Here is a 23548-nt window from a genome sequence, read left to right as displayed (position 1 = left end):
TCACAGCCAATCAGCATCAAGGGGCATGACCACTGGGCCCCTTGGTCAGAGGCATGGGGGGCCCACCATGCTCCATCTATGAAATGGCTGCACAGCCCTGCATTCTTTCTGTCCGCGAAATTGGGGGGCAGTCACCCTGAATTTGGTAGGTCCCCAACTACAGCATATCCTTTTTAAGCTATTCCAAAAGTCTTAGTCTTCACCAGCACAAATGACAGGCCTCTTGTTTTTTTGCACCTGTGGCCATATAAGGAAAGCAATGGGCTTAATTCAGCAGTCTGTGATGTAACAAGTAGAAAAAGTCATAAATATTAACGAGCAAAGCAATCATCTACAAGGGTATTGTTAGCCTGTCCTTTCCTTTATGCACAGATCATTTTTCCCTTAAGCATGCTCATCTCAGAAGGTCCATGTGCCAAGCAATTTATATTTGAAATAGAGAGAAAATTATGATTATATCATTACCAGGCTGACTAGGCATGAATTGGGTTTGAGGTTTCTATCTTCCCAAATCACAGAATTACCTATGCTATTTTAATTTAAACCTCTCCTGAGATTGATACATTTTCATACAACAATACTACAGTAATATGGAAAGACCAGAGTCCACGACTGTCTTGGAAGCTGATGTTATAACTGTTCTATGAAGTATTCTGCAGCTCCCCAAGTCACATCTCTTGAACAAAGTATTCTTTCTTGCTAGGAACAACAAGTCTATTGTTCTTGAATTCTGGCTTTTGCCCTTTACCTTTTCCTCTCAAATAACATGTACCCAAGCAACAAGTTCTGAGGACAGTTACAAACGTGCACAACCCTGAGTGCATCTACATGTGCACTTAACTGCACAGTAAACTAATTTGCTGCAATGTAAAGCATCATAGTCTACACATGCTGTACTATTAGACCTCAGCAAACTAATCTTCGCCACTGTAAGATAGTACTGTTGGGACAGTACTATCTTACAGTGGCAAAAATAACTGTGACTAAATGCACTTTTATAAAGCTGATCCAGGAGTACACTGAACCCACTCAGCCCAGGCAGCAGGGGCCTGGACCCCTTCCTGCTGCCTAGCCATGGGACTCTGCATGCTAAGGAGTTCTTGGTCCCCAGCCAGCCCCTTCACCACCCGATGCTGCCTTCTGGAGCCCAGGACTAACTCCTAGGCCCCTTGTCAACCCAGGGCTGCTGTGGTCCTGGGTGCAGCATCTGCCTTAATGGCACGTGTAGATGCACCCTGTCACTGAAAATAAACTTAATCTCTAGAGGAGCTAAATTCCCCATAAAACCTCCCACCCCTCTCTGGGATCTTCTTTCTGGGAAAAAGGCTAAGGTGATGATATTTGAGCAGTATTGTAAAGATCAATAGACTTGGATTGGGAGAAACATTCCAGAGACAAACCCTCTCTTTTCCCTCTCTCCACTTTGGCTTCTAGGACCCAGGCATTCAAATCTGGTTAGTAAGAGCACCTGGCACCTTCTGATGATACACCTGGGATGGGTGTGGGGAGGGTGACAGTTTATCTCTGAAGTTGGATTCAAGCCATAAGAGCATATGAGATCAAAATTAACATGAGTCATACCCAAATGCAAGCATGAAACCAATTAATTGATTTTTGGAGAGGGATGCCGGCTCTATCTGAAGTCAGACACAAAGAAAACAGCTACATCCTCTTCTTGATCCACACTTGGCTGATAATGAGGCAACTAGCTCAGTTTATAAAAACCTTGAGGAATTATCCAGCCCTCTCTTCTTTATATAATCAAAAGTAGGGGATTCATCTAGGATGAAATTAAGGACAGTGCCAGTCAGATTAATTCCTGCCCTGTACTTGACTGAATTTTCTTTCTGTGGTATAATTCTGGAATAAAGATTTTCTTTTGACAATTGTACAATACCAGTATTATCAGAAATTGCATCTCTCTCTAAATGTTAGCCACTTCCCAACCTGAGTAAAAAATCAGCAACAAAGCAATTTTCACTCTGATTTTCTCTGCAATAGTCAAAGATCATTTGTTTTCTATTGTTTAGAGAACGCCAAGTGTGAGTGTGCACCTGCTGAAATTATGCAGAGTCGCTGTTTATAACACTGACCACCTGAAACATTTCATGCATGGAATCACAGGTTAAACCCAACTCATAAAAATCTCTCTTTCAAACTGTATTAAGCATATATGTCACTGGATGAAATTACACTTTTCTGGAATTTTAATTCTCAATTTCTCAGGCCTCATAAACTGTACTACCTCATTTTCCGCTTCATAGGGTTTGCTTAATGGCATATGTACTCACACACCCTGGAGGTACTGTTTGACAGGTTTTGCAAATACAGTCACTGGGATATATTGATTGAAAGGTAAAATGTCAGTGACTTTAGGGCTATCAGCTATAAAAGGATTTTGTGACATAAATTCTAACAAACAGAGAGAGGGAAACCCGTAAAGTTGTAGAAACTGAAGCTATAGATAAAAATCTGTTTGGAAGTATTCCTACAGTCTCTACTTCAACTGTCTGTTCCCAGAGGAAACTAACTGAGATGCAGGAGAGGTAAAGTGAGAAACCAGGAATGTGTGTGTGGTTACAGCCAAGCTCATTAATACTGGAACTCTTTTCATCTAACAACCCTTTTCATAGGACAGCTGTCTTGGGTAAGAGCTTTAATGAAATAAGGCTCTTAAGTAGAAAGGGCATATACCAACCGTAAATTGTATGCCACTGCTGCCATATGGTTGCTTTGGGTGCTTTATGCTTATCAAATGTTTTAACCTGTGCATCAAAGATTGATTAGAGAGATAAGAATGGCGGATTGTTTAATGTAAAAGAGTTTTGTATTTATGAAATCCCATGTTGTTACAATACATACTGCACAATTAAAGGCAATCTTCTGCAATTTCTCCTCCGATTTCCAAATTTATCAACCCCCCCCCCAAAAAAAACAAAAAAAACCCCCACCCCAAAACTCTTCCATAGCTGAAGAAAAAGTTCTTTTTACTTCAAAAGTTAGCAAAGCAACACTTTGGCAAGAAGAGGAGCATAATTGCTCTTGTCTACTAACTGAAGGCCTAATAGTGGCAAGAGAACAAATGTCATCTTAAATCTCAGTTTACACTCTTTGCCACGCACCTTTACATACAGTGAATGAAGGTTAACATATTTAAGTCTGTTCCATTAATTTTTTTGTCTGTGAGTTCAAAGTAACTATAGTAGCTTCCACCAAATAAAACAAATGTTATAGTTGTTATAGGGCAGGGGTCAAAGATAGGGTCAGTGGGCCACATCTGGACTGTGAAGCCATTTCATTCAGCCCGTAGGGCTCCTGGAGGAGCCAGGCCAAATTCCCAGGTACAGTACCCTACTGAGGATGTGTACTGGTGGGGTTTGGGGGGAGATGATCAACAGCTGCATGCTGCTAGTAAGTCCAGATCCAGCCCATGGGGACACACGCAGTTTGGATCCAGCACACACGAGTAGCCACAGCCTGGATCCAGCCAAGGGGGCTGGTCAAGCTTGATACCTATACTCTAGAGCTTTATGTTAGAGAACTTACACAGCACACAAAGATGAAGTTCTGAGACAATTCTGACTGTCAAAATGAAATTCAATAATGGAGGAAACAGTAAAATGAATCTAATTAAAATAAGAGCTTTTCTTCCTGCTACATATTGCTCAAATACAGTCTTATGTGTGTGAGTGGCCATTGTGTACATCTGTAGTCTCCTTATAAATAAATTAAACTTATCACATAAAGAGCGTCTGTGCACATGAAAATGTGAAGAATTCTTCCCAAGGAATTACTATGGTTCAAACAGTTTATCAGAGAGAAATACTTCCATGGCCAAACCAAACAGCCCTCAGGGCCAACTACACTAGGAAATACACAGTATGAAACAGCTCTGCCTTGGCAAAGGCCTCTCCGAGTGCTGGACTGGTATGGTTTCTGTGTCAAATCATGGCCCTGCTGAATTGACTTTGCTATTAACTTCAAGAGGATCAGGATTTGGCACCCTAGTCCAGTACAGCATGAAGTAGTTAATATAATATTACTTACAATCACTCAGAGGAGCACTAGGATATGTGCTAGAATATAAAGATGGCAAATTAGTGTAACTGAATCTTTCTGGGAAGTCTCCAGAATGGAAATACCAAACACTCTAATTGTATCAAATACAGACTGAGGCTTACAACATCCCAGCTCACTCATAAAGCACTGGAACATGAACTGCTGGCAAAAGAAGAGTGCCTCATGAGGATACTGAATGAACAAGGAGCAACACTGATAGGGAACCTATTGAGTTCTTCTAAGCTAGAAGAATGGAGGCTGGGATTCAGGGCCTGGAATGTGTACCTGGAAGGGATATGATACTAAATAGTAGCCATAATGTTTATCACTTCGACAAACCTGCAGTAATCAGGGGGATTCTCAGGGCTCTGTCAAGCACGCTGCAAATGTATGCAGAGGGGATAGGTACCTTTGCAGTTTCCATTGAGAATGACTGGAGCTCTGTTATTTTCAAATGAACACCTTCTTGTCTACAAGTGTGTATCCTGAACGTTCCTACCACTGGCAATTATGCAGAAGCAAGCACAACAACCTTTTTAAATATAATAAATTGTTCAAGTTGTGCCCATGTATAAAGTGAGGACCTGAAGGGACCATTATAATCCTCTAAATCTGGCTCCCTACATAACGCAGATCACTGAGGTTTACTCAGAGAAATTCATCCCAAATCACCAAGTCATCCAAACTGCATCACTGGCTTTCTGATACGAGCACCTGCTGCTTCTCTATGGAAAATGCACAAAGGACAGGAGAGGCTTGTATGTACCTCCAGGGTATTTTCTTCTGTCTGCAGTTCTTACGCACCTATGAATTCTACACTCAGGCTGCTTCTCCTGAGTAGTTGCCAAAACATCATTTTCTTCCCTGTACATATTTAATTTTAATTGCAAAAGGAGAAGCCCTTGTAATGTCGTCCCAACTAGAATGCTGTTGATGTGAGTGAGCAGGTCCTTAGTTACTGCCTTCCCAGTTGTGTGCCATTTTCTAGCACAGTAATCCCTCCAATAGCCTGCAGAGATCCCACAGTTACACCCTCCCATTTGCCTCCTCTACCTCCTCAACAGCAACTGATCAGGATGCTCCTACTGCCATGCCATGCCAGTTACCCAGTGAGAATTCAGGCAGAAGGCAAGGCAAGGTGGTACCTTAGAAAATAACTTGTTTAGACAGGCATGAACTGTTGTAGGCAGCAGCCTATTTCATTAGATAGTAAAATAAGCTATTGCCTACAAAAGCTTAGCCTTCTCTGAACCAGTTAGTCTCTAAGGTGTCACCCTGCCCTGCCAGACTTCAGACTCACACAGCTAACTACTGGTGAAAATTCAGCATTAATCCCCCTCAGTGTCCTCACTCACTTCCCTCCAAAATCCAGACTCCGATCCTAAGTTTTGACACAGAGTTGATCCTCCCACCATGACATTCCCATACCGAAAGCTGATCAAAGTTCACCTGCCTTCCACCTTGTCCCTCTACTAGCAAATGTGGGTAGAAACTGATCAAAGCATGTAAAATGACTGATAAAGAAAAGGTCGTGACAACCTCTGTCCTATGAGTCTGACAGACCATGAATGAGAGGACATTCAACAAAATTTAAAAAGGTGGCAAAATATGAATAGAAAATATTTCTCTACACATACTCATTTTAGTGTGGAGCTCAGGAAAGGGTGCAGAAAAAAATACAATTGTGTCTCCAGATAAGCTTGTTTGGAGAACATCAGTCAACTTGAAATTGTGGATGGAGAAATAAAGACTAGGTAAAACAGTGCTCATGACAAATACTGACACAATCTATACTGAAGTTCATAAGCAATACTTTTGCTGAATGACAAGACTACATTAAATAATAATAATAGCAATAATGAAATAACAAATAATCATGTCAATAACAATAATTCTGGAATCTAAGTGAAATCACTTGAAATTGGAAAATTGACCAAATACACTAGGAAGGATAAAGCAACTCCATAAATTTATGTTGTTACATCATGAACAGATTCATTACAACACTGTCCTCCTTCATGTGCTCCAAAAAAAGCAAGGAAAAATAATTATATTACTGTGGAACATGCAGATCTTACATTAACTGAAGTAAAAACAAATACTCCACGTTCTTTCACAGTTAACTCGCTATGTCGGAGCAAAGTCCCTAAGTCCAGAGTTAGATGTAATGATTCCAACTGACTGAATCTGAATAGGTTTGAGGATGTTGTATTGATTACCTGTGGAGAGTTGGGTAGGGAAGGGATTCATTTCTTTGTCCACCATTTTCTGGTATAAAGCTCTCAGACTGAATGGCTCCACAGTAAATGGTAAGGTCCCAGTCAACATTGCATACATATTCACTCCACTGTAAAGAGAAGCAGAGGAGAAAAAAGTAGAAAAATGATTCCCATAGGAAACAACGAAAGGAATGCAGAAATATAGTTAATTGCAATACTTTCACTGAAATGATGAATAACTGTAAGAGAGAGACCAACGTTAATTGCTCTAGAGCCCTCTGAACTTGTGGGTTGCTTCCTGTAACAACTAGAGGCTTGAATTCATTGCTGCTCTGTATGACAAATATTTGTTGATGTTAATGGGAGATCCTGCCCCCAAAACTTCCATTGGCTTCAGCCGGCTCTATATCAGTACATTTCTCAGAGCAATTCTTGGTCCTAACACTCCCAAACCAGCCAGTTCAGCAATGAAAACTAGGTTAAGACTCTTCTAATTCCCCTCTCTTTTAGATGGGTTTTAAACTGAATTCTCTTGGAGAATTTATCTTCCCATTCTGCTGCAAATGCAGGCACTCATGCACTGTATAGAAACTAAATCCATATGTTATATAAAGGTGTCATACATATAACAATAGTATGTTCAGCAAAAGCAAAGGCTGGAAGTTGAGGGGTTTCAGAGGATGGCAGCACTCTGTTTTTTCTGCATTCCAGCTGCAGTGAAAGCTCTTGCACTCTCCAGGCCTGGAAAACTCATCCCTGATGTGGACAGATGACCTTCTGCAGTGGTGAGAGATTAAGCAGCTCTATGATAACTTAGCTATGGATCTTCTCAGAGCACATGCTGCCAATTGGGCTATAACATGGAAAGCTATAAAAAGGTACTATTGGATACAGCCATTCCCATCCACATACACAGAGAAGCTCACTGGGTCAAATTATTGCCTGGTGTGCTGAAGTCAACAGTGTTACACTTGTGATCACTTTAAGCCTCTGTTTAAAGATATACATTCCATTATTTATTACAGTTATGTATCATCTATGGGCAATAGCAGAGGTAATATTAATGTAGGTCTTTACATTTTCAACGTGCTTTATCTTACAACCCCCCCCCCCCCAAAAAAAAAAAAAAAAAAAAAATCAGGCATGTAAGTCTTATTTCCCCATGTGTAAAATGGTGATAAGTCACATTAAGTTGCTGGCCCAGGGCAATCAGTAGCAAAGGAAGGACGAGAATTCTAGAGTTCCTGACTTTCAGTTCTCAGGATCACATTGTTTTTTCTAACATTCACTTTTATTTTACTTTTTCTACCTCTTCCCTCTCCCAAGTGCACTACCTCAGTTCAGTTCTCCCCAGGAGAAGCAGCAAGAGTCCATGTATATAACTGACACCATGTATTGAAAAAGAGGAGGACAATTAAACCAGTGCAGGCTAAGCCTTTCTAGTCCTCCAGATTTACATATTACCTCCAATACATCTTACTTACCTCCACTACTTGAAGCCTGAGAGCCTTTTGCTTATACTACACTGACACTCAAAATCTCACATTACTTGTAGAAACAAAGGTTCATCCCTTTTGCCCCTTATGCTCTTTGTGTTCTGAGCTGGACAGTTTCAATATCTGTGTGGACTATATAATACATGGGATTTAGTTGAAGAGTCTGGGGATTCTTTGGGGTGAATAGGCTGCACTTCAAATAATGCCAGAACCATATCTTCCTGTTTGTTTGATAAGTTCTTACCACAATATTAATATTAGTAATAGGCCTTAAGAATGCTGGAAATGAAGTAAACCATCCATGAGTGACTGGTCCTCCTGAATCTGGGTGGGGAGCCCGCAGAAGCTGCTGACAGCAGCGGCCCTGTCGGGGGGGCACCAGCTCTACCAACACCATCAGTGTTGGCCATCAGGGGGGACAACCAGCCCCGGGGGGGGGCATGTGCACCCCCGCGCATCCCCTACCAGTCGCCTATGAAACCATCTCATTCATTCAAAAAACTGCTCAGATGGGCAGCAAGTAGTATCCAAAAGGTTCCTTCTCTGTGAACAACTAGACACAGCTGGGCCACTTCTGGCCTGCCATGTTCCATACTTGCACTGACACATGCCATGAACTTGATGATGATGATAATTTTGTAAACTGTCAAATCTGTTTTCTAATCTAGATGTCTGCATACATAATTCAATCAGTTATACTGCTCCTAGAGACTGTGATTGTTCACAGTAACTAAACACTTTAATACCGTCTCTGATTTTGAACAGTGGCAAAAATATAGACTAGGTAATACAAACTAAACGACTCACATGGACCAAACATCTATTTTGGGACCATATTTTTTTCTTGCAAGAAGTTCTGGGGCTGCATATGCTGGGCTGCCACACTGTGTGCTGAATGGATCGGAGTAACCCAAGATACCTGCACAGTTGCTCAAGCCAAAGTCTGTGAAAATGAAAAACAACACAATTTCAGAAAGGCACTGAAACTCAGAGAGAAAGAGTGCATTTTCCCAATATATGCAATTTACTGCTATAATAAGAAATCATCTTAAAAAAAAGGAATTCTTTAAAGTTTGCGACCTTTAAGACTAAAAAGTACTTTTTAAATTTGTTGGGAAAACAATATAGGATAAATTCAGTCGCTAGATGCACAAATGCAGCAGATTTATTTCAATGGGTGGTGGATGAATAAAAGAGACCAAAATTTGGTCTGCTGTGTGCATATGCATGGGTCAGAATAGGCTCTAGACTGTCACATAAAAAGTCCTAGGGAAAGTCTAAGTGTCATAGCTTAAAACATTTCCACTACATCATGTAAATGAACCATCAAATTTAACAGGAGGTTTGGCTTTCTGAAATAGTGGCAGTAATATATAAACACAGTGGACTGCACTCTGACCCTTGACTCTGAAATAGCAAACTAGGAAAAGATTGGGCTTTTCCCCCCTTGAATTATTGTATTTATATCCCACAGCAGTATCTGATGTTCTTGTTCAAAAATATAAGCAGCAGAGGCAAGAATCAACCTCTTATATTGAATGCAAGATGATCACTAGAATGAGGGTAGGCTATGAAGGGCCTTCAAAGTGAACACTAAGCAGCTTATGTTTGATGTGACAGAGGAATGCAGAGAGGGATGACATGGTATAGAAAGTGATCTTTGCAGCAGCATTATGGATGAGGATATCAGCAGGGCAGAGTTGTGTTTGTCAAGCCCAGAGAAAAGGATGTTGTAGGAATGAAGGAATGCAATTATGGAAGCCTGGACAAGAAATTAGCTGTGTGGATGGACAGGAAAGGCTGTATTTTAGTGATGTTATGTAGAAATAATGCGTTAGATCTCAATGTAGGTAGGATGATGGAGGTGTGAACCGAAAAGTATGTTGAGGTTGCTGCTTTTGGTGAAGACGAGGATGACAATAACATCTTCAGTTTTGTGTATTTTCATTTTATATGCAACTGACACATCCAGATTTCAGCGTGATTTAAGTAAAAATAAATGGAATAAAAATAATGCCTATGAAAATTCAGTTATAAGGCTTACTGTGTGAGCATAAGGTCTATATGAATTCACACAAACAACTTCCTCCTGACTGCTTGACCATTTGGGAGAGCAGCACAGAGCTCATGTAAACTGCATTGTATGTGAGCATCCCAGGACTCCTGAAGCACATTGTTAAAAAGTGAAGAGAAAATTGGGATGATTTCCTTGCCTCTGATGGAAAACTACTTCCTGAAGATAGTATTGTATCCACCCTAACCCTTAAAAAATAGTATTGGACAAAGACAATAACAGCGTTATAATTTTCAGAGCTTGGGGTAATAACACTCTTTATTGAGATTATTTGTATATTATTTATGTGTTTAGTCATGTATTGCTTATTGACTGGTCCACATTAGACCCAGAGTAAAACTGCTGTTAACAAAATTGTGGGATGGATACCTCAATAGGATCACACTGGGGTTTCCTTCTCCCAACTGCCCTGACTTTTCAAATGGATACAGCTTGAACACTATGCTTTCTGATCAAAGTGTGTAACGGGCCTGGCTCTCAGCTGATGTAAATCTGCTCTGCTACCCCAGTGTCAATGGAGCTGTGCTATTTTACTGTACCTGAAGGTCTGACCCACTGTATTTTTTTTAAAAGTGTAAACCCTCCTAGGATGCTCATTTTATATGAGTTGGTACTCACAGGGCGGCTGTCTCCTTTCTTCATTGTGCTTAATGTAATAAAAATGATTGCCAGTAAGAAAACAAATTAATGGACCTCCCTTTTCCTTGCTCCTCCTCTCTCTGCAGTGAGGAAAGAAGGGAGCGAGGCTCGTGGGCATATACATGCATGCTGGGAACGAGGAGTTTATCACGCACAAAAGGAGAGCATTTTTGTAGGAGTGCTTTGTTAAAATACTGGCAGCATACTGCTGATGCAGTGTACTTTTCCTGACATATTTACTTGTCATCTTAATAAGAATGTTACTACCCCTCACCCTGATAACTTTAATGCCGTTGTTGTCTTTGTCCAACACTTTTTGTAACCTTTGCCGATTACAGAATTTAGATCAAAGGCCGTCATTTGTGCTCCAAAGCAAATATTTTGACATGGAAACTCTACCACCCACGCTGTTAATGCTCAACCAGGGAAGTCTAACATTACACTACTATTCTGTAGTGCTTTCAGGAGCACAACACTGAACTGAGGATATAGACTGCTTATTAAGCTAGGACTACTGCAGTGACAAGAATGTAACTAACAGAGCCATTCGAATATTCAGACTGGCCAGTGTGACCTTTGTGCAAACAGGCCTGACTCTGCTTACTTCAATGGAGTTATACCTGCTGACACCAGGGCTGGTTTATGTCCCATCCGTTCCCAAGCAGATGCTGTGCTTACAAGAATGCCCCAAGCCCTATGACCAGCACTGCAATTAGGTCTTTATCAGATATCTTTAATCAAGGTCAGCTGGCTACAAAGAAATTAACTTCTTTCACAAAGACCGCAAAAATCCCAATGCCTTTGAGCAGTTAAAAAATGAGACAGTCAATGATGCAAAGGGAATGAGCATAATATAATCAAGATTTTTATCCCAAAGAATTTATATTAAAACACCTTAATATACAGCAAAAGGAAAAAAAATTAACAGGATAGGAAGCTGTCATTTCAGCAGGCTGATGTAGAACAGGATTCAAAAGATTCAGTCCTCACTGGAATGCACAGGGAAGCAGGAACACATAAGGACACATACCGCATTTACTCAAATACAAGACAACCTTAGATATAAGCCAACTCCCCCAGTAATTAGATTCTATGTATGGGAAATGTATACATTTTCTATGTCAAATCTAAATACTGGAGGGGTATCTTGAAACCTACCCTGCTCCACTGCTACAGCAAGGAAAGCAGTGGCTGACAGGTAGGATCAGGTGGTCCCCTCGCCTCTGCCCCACCCGCTTCTTCCCCCTGCAGCCTTCTTGTCCCATGCCCCCCCTGCCACCTGCATCCTCCCACTCTCAGCTCCCCACAGCCTCTGCCCCTCTCTCCACTCCCCCTAGTTTCTGCCTTTTCCCCCAAAGTCCCTTCCAGTCATCTTATATTCAAGTAAATATGGTAAATACAGCAGGTCACTACTCTTCAATTAGCTAACAAATAAGAGTTATATTAGTTACTAGGTACCACTATGCTGGGCACTAAACAACACATGGACAAGAAACTAAATTCAAGGCATCTTTGGAACTTAATATCTCTGGTTTCTCACACATACAAATGTCATTCCACAAATCATATTCTTTCAAAACCCCCTGTTGGGTATCCAAACAGAGATGACTTCTACTAAGGGACCATTGAGTTATATAGGTAGAGATCAAATATAATATTTTGCCATCATGATAGGGAAATTTTTTAGTATTTCATGAAATCTAGGTAGGGGGCAGGAAGAAGTACATTCTCTCACCCATGTAACCAGCCAGACACAGATGAGAGAGAATTCTCTTTGCATTGGAAACTAACAGAAGGGTAACAGAAGCTATTCTGCCTTCAGGGATCTTGCCCCATTAAAAATTAGGTGTGGTGTGGGAAGTGTTCCCACATGCTCATTTCTCCACTTGGTGCATTAGACCTGTCTCTCGGCCCTAACCTGTGCTAGAGTGGGAGGCCTATAAATCAGGATGCTGAACCTTCTACATTTCATTGAAGTGCAGCTCAGATGGAGCAGAGAATTGAAGCCATAATGTTTTCAGAGTAAAAGTTCAGAAATTCTTGTCAGTGTTTCACAACCAGAACTGATTAGAGGAGACATACTAGCTAGCAGGCTGGTGGATCACTTAATAAGCATATCCTATCTGTTCTGGGTTGTTTCATCAAGAAAATTAAATCAGAGTATTCCCTTAGAGAATAGGAGAATCTGAAACAATGGTTTTAAGCTCATTTATGATATATAACTGGTTGGATTGAATGAGATATTAAATCTGTTTTTACTCTTAGTGAAATTATCAATCTAATAAACAAAATCTCTTATTTTTTTATAACATATCCAGTTGGGCAGCAGGATGTAATTGTCTTAGTTTAAAAATATATTCTGAGCACAATCTGCTCCTGTTGCAATGCTGTCAATTGTGTGGACCTGAGGACAATTTATTTTAATACTGGTTAGTCAAGGAAGATCTAAGCATCTTCTTCCCTATCCATCCCACACCACCCACTATGCTAAACAACCTTTGTTAGACCTTTGTTAAACAACCAAAGCAAATGAAACTGCAGAAAGAGTTCTGAAACTTATTTATTGGCACACCAGTATGAACTGTATGAATAGCATCCAACTCTGAATCTGGATGTCAGGCTTATGTACTAGTAAGTAATCAAGCACCTAAAAACAAGAAAGTTAAAGAAATTATTTAAATCCATGAGATGTTCTCATTATGGTGTTATAAACCATCTGGTCTTACTTAGCTGCTAAACTGGAAAAATGGGTGGCATCCATCATTTCTAATGAATGATTTGTGGTAATGTATCAATATCCTCTCCATGTGTAGCTGAGGAAATGCTGTATTTTGTTTTCTTATTGTTTTTCCAATTACCTAATTAATTATGAAGCAATGACTAAAAGTCATGGCTATTTTTCAAGATACTGAATTCCCTAAGTGGGTTTTGTATATTTTAAAATTCATTAACAGTCCTTTCTTGTTTGCTCAGAGATGCATATATCTGACAGATGACTTTCCTTTTGACCTGAATTTAGTTAACATTTTTCATCACCTATGAGGTGATGAAACCTTTTCTTAAAGAAAGAATGAAAAAAAAAAGAAAAGAATCTGGCTTTTACGTTTGCAACCAGAGATACTGCTGCTAGCAAATGTGTAGGCATGGAAATAAATATAAACAGATGTTCTTTTATAAGGGGCATATTTCCCTTCCAATGCCCACATTAACATTTACAGGAGCTACACACAGGAAGTGAGAGACTATACCCATAGATGATTAATCTAAAAATGTGTGCAGGACATGAATGAACTAAGAACTGCATGCAACTGACACCCAAATACAATCAAGTGTCTATTGTTGGTTTCAATTTCTTTTTAATCAAGCTTCTGAACCAATTTCTCATCTGCTTTTGGAAGTCAGGTTACGGAATAAAAACAGATAACCAATTTTGTCCAGCTGCTACAAGTGTCTTTGGTGGCGGAATGCAGCCTTCAATAAATACGAAAATTACCAATGTTAAAAAAAAACACCTTTTTGGGGGGTTTGCCTGTAATCCATCACACTACAAAGCTCCTGTTGATTTCAGTAGGATCTTTTTTGGTGTATGGGATACATGATCTGGTCCTTATTTTATTAAATCTGAATTCACAGGAACATTTTCACAAGGTGCTTTCAACAACAGTTTGGATGATATACGTACTCTCCCAACTCGCCGCTATAGTACCATTCTGAGCTGTCACAGAGGTTTATGAAGCCTCAACATTCCTTTTACACAACTATTCAGATTTTAGTGATTGGAATTGCCAAAATTCTTTCATACCAATAAGCTTGATATTGTTGTCTTCATCTAGCAACAGATTTTCTATCTTCAAGTCTCTGAAAGAGAGAAAATATTTTGAGTGAATATCCAAAATGATGAAGCAACTTTAGCTCATCCTTAATGGTTTCGACACAAGATTCATATATAGCAATGTATATACCATGCAAACAGCAAACATGGTTCTATAATTGAAACAGAGCTGAGCTTTCTACTTACGCCAGAAATTCAATCATATGAAGAATACAATAAAAGGTTGCACTTATTCTTAAGGAACAAAATGGCTTTTCTGAGAACTTTCAGGTAAATTCCTGAATTGGTTCGTAAGTAAAAAATAATTTTAAAACAAATCCTTTAGGAGATGTAGCTCTCTGAGTGATTCAGTGAGACACTGCTCTAGCCCTGAATGAATGATCCTAATAGCGCAGCATTGCAAATTCTTCCAACTTCTCATACAGTTGAAAGTTCACAGAAAGCTTATACAACAGCTTTAAAGTATTTTGCTTCCTAAGTCAAAGTTCCTTCTTCAGAGGCGGTTGCAGAATAAATGTTCTAAAGAAGATGCAATTAAGAATTGTCCATTGCTGCCCTGTTCTGTTGTTTTCAATGGGACTGATGTCAGGCTATTCTCAGAGACCAGATTTCAAAAGACTTTTTAAAGGTGGTAAGTACAGTATCATTATCTCCATCTCACAAATGAGGAGGTTGAGGCAAAACAGTTGAAGTGACTTAGGCACGGTCACCCAGCAGGCTAGCAGCACAGTTAACAAAGAAGACAACCTAAGTTTTCTGCATCCCAGTCACATGCCTTTTCTCAGCCCACTGACTTTAATAGGGCTCAAGTGGATGAAGGTGCTGGATCAGGCAAATTCAGGGAAATGGAGGAGAAAATGAAAGCAGTCCTGTCTACATAATAGTCCCTGCTTTGAAATACACTTAAATGCATGATTAACTCAATGCATTTTTCCTTTAAACTAAGGATTTTTCCCCTAAAAGAGGCTCTATATAAGATATGGAGGTGTAGGCAAATACCCTGGAGGTGAAGGTGCCACAAACATTACCAAAAAAGAGAAAAAAACAAACAAACTCACAACCTAATGCCCCGTTGCAGATTACAAAAAAAGAGGTTGCTGCAAAGCTTGCCTGAAATTTTTAAAGACGGTTCTTGACTTTGTTACCAGAACATCCCTCCATACCTACTGTAATGAGATAACAAAGCTCTAACAATTATGCTTCTACGATGGTAGGGGCCAACCTTTTTGGCTGGCAGGCAGGCCACAAATTAGCCCTGCACCCTCCCCAAGTGCCATACTGGTCAGCCTCCTCGGTCTGATCTGCTGTTCTGCTTCCTGCCCTGTGCTCCCTGCCTGATCTGCTGCTCTCCTTTCTGCTTTGTCTGCCATTGGGCTGCCTGTCTCCTTTCCATTCTGTCATGTGTCACTGCCCATGTTGCAAAGAAGCCACCCCTGCTCTAGCAAATGCTATATTTTATGGGTCCTCCTTAACACTCCATAGCTCTAGCACAGAGTGGTGAGAAGGGCTATCATAATACATTTTGGGGACAGTCATGGTAATAGAACTGCAAGCATTAAATATGAGAAATCACTGAGTTTTGCCTACATAAGGAGAAAGAAGCCTTGGGAGAGGAGGTCCCTATTATAAGCAGAGATTTTCCATAGTGCAAAAGAAAAAAATTCAACATAATTTCACAAAAATGCATTTGTAAAATTACAAGCCATCTTCCAAAAGAATTATCTTCTAAGATATATTATTTTATTTTTTATCTTTTTTATTTTGAAATGAACATGAGAAGGGAATTATTGACATGTAGACTGTTTCCACTTTCCTGACTTTGGTCAGAAGGACATTCTTTAAAATGAACAAATGTTTTTACAATTTCTAAAGAAATCACCACATTTAGTAATACTAGTAGATTTTTCCTTTCTTCATTATAAAAAAAAACAACCCCAACAACCCAGAAACAAGGAACTAATATAAAATCCACCCTAAAAAGAGTATCTTAAAAAAAAACAAAAAACCCTCAAATATTCTGTATTCGTACATTCTTTCCCAGGATCTTTGAAGTGCCTCTTGCTTAAATCAAAGGTTTTCTAATTATATAGTTATGTTTAACACTGCAAAGTGAAGACACACCACTACAAATTCTCCTTGAGGGAAGTGGTCCAGTGCAGCTGATAAAGTACAGGACTGGAAGATGGGGGATCTGGATTATATTCCCAACTCTGACCATGACTTCCTGTGTTACCTTGGGGAAATAAAGAAAGTTAAAACAGACAGCTAATTCTGGATATCTAACATGAGACATGTGGGTTGATTTAATATTTGTCCATGTTATGCCTACAAAGAACCATGCCAAGCCTACAAAGAACCCACTCACTCACTCTTCCTGGTCCAAGAAGGAATAATATCTAAAAGCTCTGCAGAGAGACTATGTTTTGGTCCAACCAGCTACATATACAAACACTTAAAAACGAAACTCTCTTCTCCAAATCTCCATCTCAGCATGCTCTTTTTTTCTCATTTGGTACAGGACTCTGCAGAATCATCTTGTAACTTTCCAGGGGAGCTAGAATTAATCTGGCCAAATTCTGTTATACAGTAACCACTAATGCCAACAAATTACCTGGCATTACTGTGCATGCTTTGCCAGATGGGTTCTGATCAGCTCTTGCTAAACACCCATACCCTCAAAAAAGGCTTAGTTACCTACATCTCAGGCACGTCTATACGTGCATTAATGCACCATAACGGCACATTATGTTTAGAAATGGCGCTGCTGCGCAGTAGTGCCACCACATGTCTTTTAAGTGACACTGTTTTCACCATGACATGCTAATGGGCAGCAGAATAAGTCTACTGTGCTTTTAGTTTCTCCTGTAGATGCACCCCTTGAATCTGTTGCTTGTAGAAACAGACAGAGGCTGCCATGTGATTAATCTAGGCCCAGGATTTTTACAGAAGTGCTACAGGAAAAAAATTATGCAAGACCCTGGTATGAAACTAATGGAATAAAACAGAGTTTCAAGTAATAAAGTGAACTGTCCCGTACTAGACAATATTACATCTCTAAACGGGGGAGAAGAAATGGTTTGAAAGTTAAAAAGAAATTGTAGTATTAAGATGAAGTACTAGCTAGAGGTAAGATTTAAATAGAAAGAAGAGAGAACTGATAGATGAAATTAAAGCTGGAAAAAAAAATCAGTGGAAAGCAGGCAAAACGCCTACATAAAGAATAAGAAAAGCCACACAGGCAATTAGAATAATGAGATAAATGAGTGATAGCAGAGAAAAGCTAAAAATAAATACAACTAAAGAGATTTAAAAGACATAAAAGTTTAAGAAAAACAAAAACAGATAAAAAGTAAAAGTCATTTTAAAAGTATCAGAGAGAGAAAAAGAAGGTAGCTAAAAATAGACACACTGTACAATAGAGTGCAATCAGACCTGGTTAATCCATGATGTTTACCCATATGTCTTCTTTCTCAGCAAATTTACCGGTAAATGGTAACTGATCTAGTAGTCCATATGTACCACTAATTTGTCATTCTGAAGTTCTTTTTAAAAATGTGACACTGTGAACGAGGTCAGCATATTTTTACTTACCTGATGAACAGCTGAGTGCTTGACAACAGTATCTAATTCCTTTATTCCTAACAGCATTCTGTTTATTTTTAAACATTCTTTGAAGAAATCAAAAGGAAAAAAATCATAAAAAAGGAAAACCAAAAAACTCAAACCAAACCAAGTACAGAACCCCCTACACAATTTTACTTTCAGGGGCATGGATTCTTGTGTGTGAGACCAGAAAAATGCCCTCTGTGTACTCTTATTTTGTTTAAGACAAATAAAGTATATTCTATATATGCATCATATACACATTTAGCATCTGTGTCCAACAGAATAGGAGTGTAAACACTTTTTTGGACATCAGTATAGCATGCTGGGATAAGAGACATACTTGATGACTATATTAAAAGGAATAGCTTCAACATTAAAATTCAATGGTCAATGAAGTAATATATTCCACTTTACTCCAAAAGATTACTTATATTTTGAAGGGATAGGTTCCATGAAAGAACTTCCCATTTTAGATTATTACAAATACATTTTTAAAATCCAGTTAAGTGTTTGCATTTGACTCAGGACAACAGGCAGGCCTGTGTCAGCTGTTTCCAGTTCTTTAGGTTACTTGGTTAATAACATTTGCCAAACTCAGGCTCACAATTCTATACACAAGTCACTGATCAAAAAATTACACTTCATTAACTTATAAAGATACCTGTGAAAACATTTAAACTCTCATCAAGTTTTGCATTACTTCTTTTCTGTGAACTGATTCCCAACTGACTTAAGATACCTAATTCTTCTGCAAAGCATAGCATGGACATTCCACAAATGTTTGTTCCAAGATCCAAATGTCTGTGGCATCCCACAAGTGGACCTCTTGGAAGTTAGCATAATTAACAAGATGTAGAGAATTTGTATAGACAAGACCTAAAATGCAACTATTATCCTGTTAACCTGAAGTTATAATATTTATGGCTTTTCGGGTTCGGAACCGTCTTCTATCCTGGTTCATAATATCTAGCATAATGGGGTCCATGATCTGGATGGAGCCCCCTATCCAGAAGTTTCAAGTAAGATAGGATAGCTAGGTCATATTGTTTGAACTCTAAAATTCAAGTATCTACCTTGTTTCAAATGATGTTAAGTCAGTGTGATAACATTATAGGAACCAAGGTAAGGGTCCATAATTTTCAGTTCTTTCTCCACAGCTACTATACAGTTTGGGCCCTGACCTTCAGCTAGGGTGGATAAAAATCAACAATTACATTTTTTTTAATCAGATTTTTTAAATTTAAATTGGATATTTGTTGTTAAGATGCTTAAAAAAAACCCCTATATAAAGGTAGTTTTAAGATATGTTAAAGCTCAAAGATAGCATAAAGGAACAGGGATTATAATGTCTAATTATATATTATTTGAGACAATATATTCATATAACGTTTTTAGAAAAGTTTTATAAATAGATCACAACAGGTTCTTATGGGGTTCCCAGAGGCTCCTTTATAGATTAGTAAAGATCAAAGAAAACCACTCTACCCAATGGGACTCAGTGCTCAGTCTAGAATGTCCCATTAAGCATCTCTGTGATGCTTAGTTTCAGTTCTCAAACTGTGGATTTGTGTCTCCAGAGCTAATATCCTTGTTAACAGCAGTATACGAAGATGAGAGATAACAGACCTGATTACCTACACATCAGCCCTCTTGTCTCTCTGCAAGTTTGTGTACCCAGAATCAAGCCCTTACCTTTCTCTAAAGGTGCAAAGCTTCAAGAAGTTCAATGAATAAAGGATATCAAACAACACAAGTGCACTTTTTGTAGAAAGCAATGATTAAACCGAGGCTTCCTGACCAGTGATTTAACAGATTCACAGAAGTTTAGGGCTGGAAGGGACCTTGTGAGATCATTGGGTCCAGCCCCAACTGCTCTGGGCAGGAAAGACTGCTGGGGTCAAATAACCCCAGCGAGGTGCGTGTCCAGTCTCCTTTTGAAGATCTCCAGGGTAGGATCCCATTGGGATCCCTGATGGACCCAGGGGAGGCACTGCCAGGCCCAGTGTCAGTGAGGACATAGTTAGGGAACTTCTGGTGGGACTAGACATGTTCAAATGAGCAGGTCCTGATGATCTCCACCCCAGAGTGCTGAGGGAATTAGCAAAGGTCATTGCGGGACCCCTGGCACAGCTTTACGAGCTCTCATGGTGCTCTGGCAAGGTGCCGGAGGACTGGAAAAGGGTCAATGTGGTCCCCATTTCAAAAAAGGGAGGAAGGAGGACCCAGGAAACTATAGGCCCATTAGTCTTACTTTGGTCCTGGGGAAGCTCTTTGAGAAAATTATCCAGGAGCACATCTGCGAAGGACCAGCAGGGGAGATCATTCTTAGGGGCAACCAACATGGGTTCATTTGAGGCAGGTCCTGTCAGACCAACCTGGTGGCCTTCTACGACCAGGTCACAAAAGCCTTGGATGCAGGTGTCGCGGTGGACATAGTCTGTCTGGACTTTAGGAAGGCCTTCGACACTGTCTCTCACCCTATTCTCATTAAAAAATTAGGTGACTGTGGCGTTGACGCCTACACAGTCAGATGGGTTGCAAATTGGCTGGAGGGCTGCACCCAGAGAGTGGTGGTGGATGGGTCTTTTTCAGCCTGGAGGGATGTGGGCAGTGGGGTCCCCCAGGGCTCAGTCCTCAGGCCCACACTGTTCAACATCTTCATCAGTGACTTGGACAAGGGGGTGAAAAGCACCTTGTTCAAACTCGCGGATGACACTAAGATGTGGGGAGAAGTGGGCACACTGGAGGAGAGGGACAGACTGCAACTAGATAAGGACAGATTACAGGGGTGGCCGGATGAGAAAAGGATGGGATTCAATACTGACAATAACCAGCAGCATACCTACAGGCTGGGGAACTCCCTTCTAGTCATCACAGAGGCAGAAAAGGATCTTGGTGTCATTACTGATTTCAAGATGAACATGGGCTGCCAATGTGGGGATGCGGTCAGGAAGGCTAACCGCACCTTGTCATGCATCCACAGATGCATCACGAGCAGGTCCAAGGAGATGATCCTCCCCCTCTATGCGACATTGGTCAGGCTGCAGTTGGAGAACTGTGTCCAGTTCTGATGTGGACAGCATCGAGAGGGTCCAGAGGAGGGCCACTCACATGATCAGGGGGCAGCAAGGCAGGCCCTGTGCGTGGAGGCTACGGGACCTGAACCTGTTCAGCCTCCACAAGAGAAGGCTGAGAGGGGATCTGGTGGCCATCTACAAACTGGCCAAGGGAGACCAGCAGACTATGGGAGAGTCCCTGTTCCCCCGAGCGCTACTGGGAGTAACGAGAAATAATGGCCATAAGTTTACTGAGAGTAGATTCAGGCTAGATATCAGGAGGCACTACTTCACAGTCAGGGCGGCTAGGATCTGGAACTAACTTCCAAGGGAAGTGGTGCTGGCTCCTACCCTGGGGGTCTTCAAAAGGAAGCTAGATAATCACTTAGCTGGGGTCGTTTGACCCCAGCATTCTTTCCTGCCCATGGCAGGGGGGCAGACTTGATGATCTGCTCAGGTCCCTTCTGACCCTACCTACTATGAAACTATCCCAGCTAGGAGTCTATTCCAGAGTCTGATCATACAAACTGATTTAAATCAAATCCACCCTGCCTTCAGCACCACAAGACAAGACTGTATTGCTGTGCCACCACACCAGCTGAAGTCCCTCCCAAAAAACAAACAGTAACAGAAAGTATAAGGGGTATAATTCTACTCAACTACAAAGAGGCTGCTCAGTGAGATCAGAGTTATATAACCAAGGGCAAAACTTAGCTCATTCATGGTAAGCATCACTTTCAGAAAGCCAGCCCAGCTCACAGTGAGGTTGCATGCTCACAAGCTGGATAGAAGGCAGTGGACTTTCTCCTGACTAACGCCATGCTGAACTAGGTCTACTGAGTGCACGTAGCTTGTTTCTTTTTTTAACCTCAGGTGCTGAAAAAGCAACAGCAAATTGACTGTTTTCAAAACATCTAGCTTTTTATCTACTGGCAAGTGCACTTCAGTTCCAATTAGGTAGGTATGCCTTTCCCACTGAGTATGCAGTGCATCTAAGATAGCAGAAAAAAAGCACAGCCTCACTACATTGTCTTCTGGAAAATATCCCACCTTAGCTCCAGCATTGGTGTTAAAGTTAATGCTGAGGAGGTAGCTGCCAGCATTGTTACCACAGACCTGCTCTGAGCAGGATTAGATAACAACTTGCTTATGTCTCCAGGCGGTCTCTGGCATTTGAGTTATGCTGCACCTGTGAAGCCACCAGTGGAAGAACACTTTCAGAAAGGGAGCCACACCATGCATGGGGCCCTTTCCTATAATGCAGGATGCTTACAGACTAAAATTAGTGAATGAGTAAATCAGTGGCTTGGGACTGATGGAGCTGACACTCCAGGTTCATCTACATGAGATGCTTAATGCGCAGAAGCCTAATTCTACTGCCCATTAGTATGGCAGGCAAAGCCCATGTTAATGCGCAGTAGATTTAGTCTAATGTACAGTAACATCACTAAAGAAATGTTCATCTATTCTAACGTGTAGTAGCACCAATTACAGCACATTAAGTTAATACCTGTCATTACAGGTGCTAAACTAAATACACTGTTATTGAGGAACATTAATGAACACGTAGACATGCCCTCTGGGGCTTTAGCTGCTTTTGCTTTGACCATAGCCCCTTTTTAAGGCTGGTTTGGGCTCACCCTGGAGCATACTGCATTGTCCACTAATGTAATGAAGTGCCTGTATTATCTTTTGTTCTGTCAGCTCTGTGTAGCCGGTACTTCAATTATTTTGCATTAAAATCTATATCTGAATTATTATTTCAACTGAGAGAGTTCAAGTGAACTCATTGTAATTGAGAAGCCCGTGTAGCCATATTCACAAGAGAGCAAGAAAGCATTATCCTATTCTCACGGTGCTGTTTTCCAAAAAGCCTGACAAAAAACAAAAATAAAAAAACAAACCCACGCGTGGAATTGACTGACCAGCGGAGCATTTTTTTTTTAATTGTCGGATTATGCAAGAGAGTCAAACTGTGATACAGGAGCAGTCACATTTACATCATATCAACCCTGAAGTCAGTGGTACTAACCAGTGGCAGAGCTAAGCCTGGGTGTGCATCATAGCTAGGGGCAGATCTAGGGAATGTGTGTGCAGGGTGGTCGGAGAAGGTACATGAGCACCCTGATGAAATATGCACAGCAGTAGCATAACCAAGGGCAGGTGACTAGGGCATTAGCCCCAGGGTGCCCAGTAAAGGGTGGGACTGGAATGGAAGCAGGGGGGCTCAAACCTCTCTCTGGCCAGCCAGAGCACAGCAGAGTCAAGACTGCCCTCATCAGTCCCCTGCCTCTCCTACCCCATGGGAGACATGAAGGGGCACATCAGGTGCTGCCACCAAGAGCCAGGTGAATACTTCTCCATCCCTGCAGTCACTGCCGCATCCAGGTCTTACCATATAGAACTGCAGTAGAGGAGGATTAACTTGGCTGTGGGCAGCAACACTCTGTCCTGCAGCAACAGTATCCTGTTCCCACCATGTGCAGCAGAGGCTCAAGTCATTCCAGTGCACAAGCCCTACCAGGTATCAGCAGCAGACTCTACCAGTTATGCCCCTAATACACAGC

The 23548-nt window shown here is 40.8% G+C and overlaps 1 protein-coding gene across 1 annotated transcript in view; it reads right to left on the bottom strand.

The window, feature by feature from the left end:
- Nucleotides 1–23548, bottom strand: part of HUNK (hormonally up-regulated Neu-associated kinase) — a gene marked incomplete at its 5' end in the record, with an annotated part of 81216 nt that overhangs the window by 22279 nt on the left and 35389 nt on the right. The window contains 3 exons of the mRNA XM_025191882.1: nt 6279–6406; nt 8582–8717; nt 14290–14345. Coding sequence (XP_025047667.1) covers nt 6279–6406; nt 8582–8717; nt 14290–14345 — 320 coding nt within the window. The remainder of the gene's footprint in view (nt 1–6278; nt 6407–8581; nt 8718–14289; nt 14346–23548) is intronic.

This window comes from Alligator sinensis, unplaced genomic scaffold, assembly GCF_000455745.1.
Source record: "Alligator sinensis unplaced genomic scaffold, ASM45574v1 scaffold1207_1, whole genome shotgun sequence".
Classification (NCBI taxonomy): Eukaryota; Metazoa; Chordata; order Crocodylia; family Alligatoridae; genus Alligator; species Alligator sinensis.
This window is presented reverse-complemented; position numbering and strand designations above follow the sequence as displayed.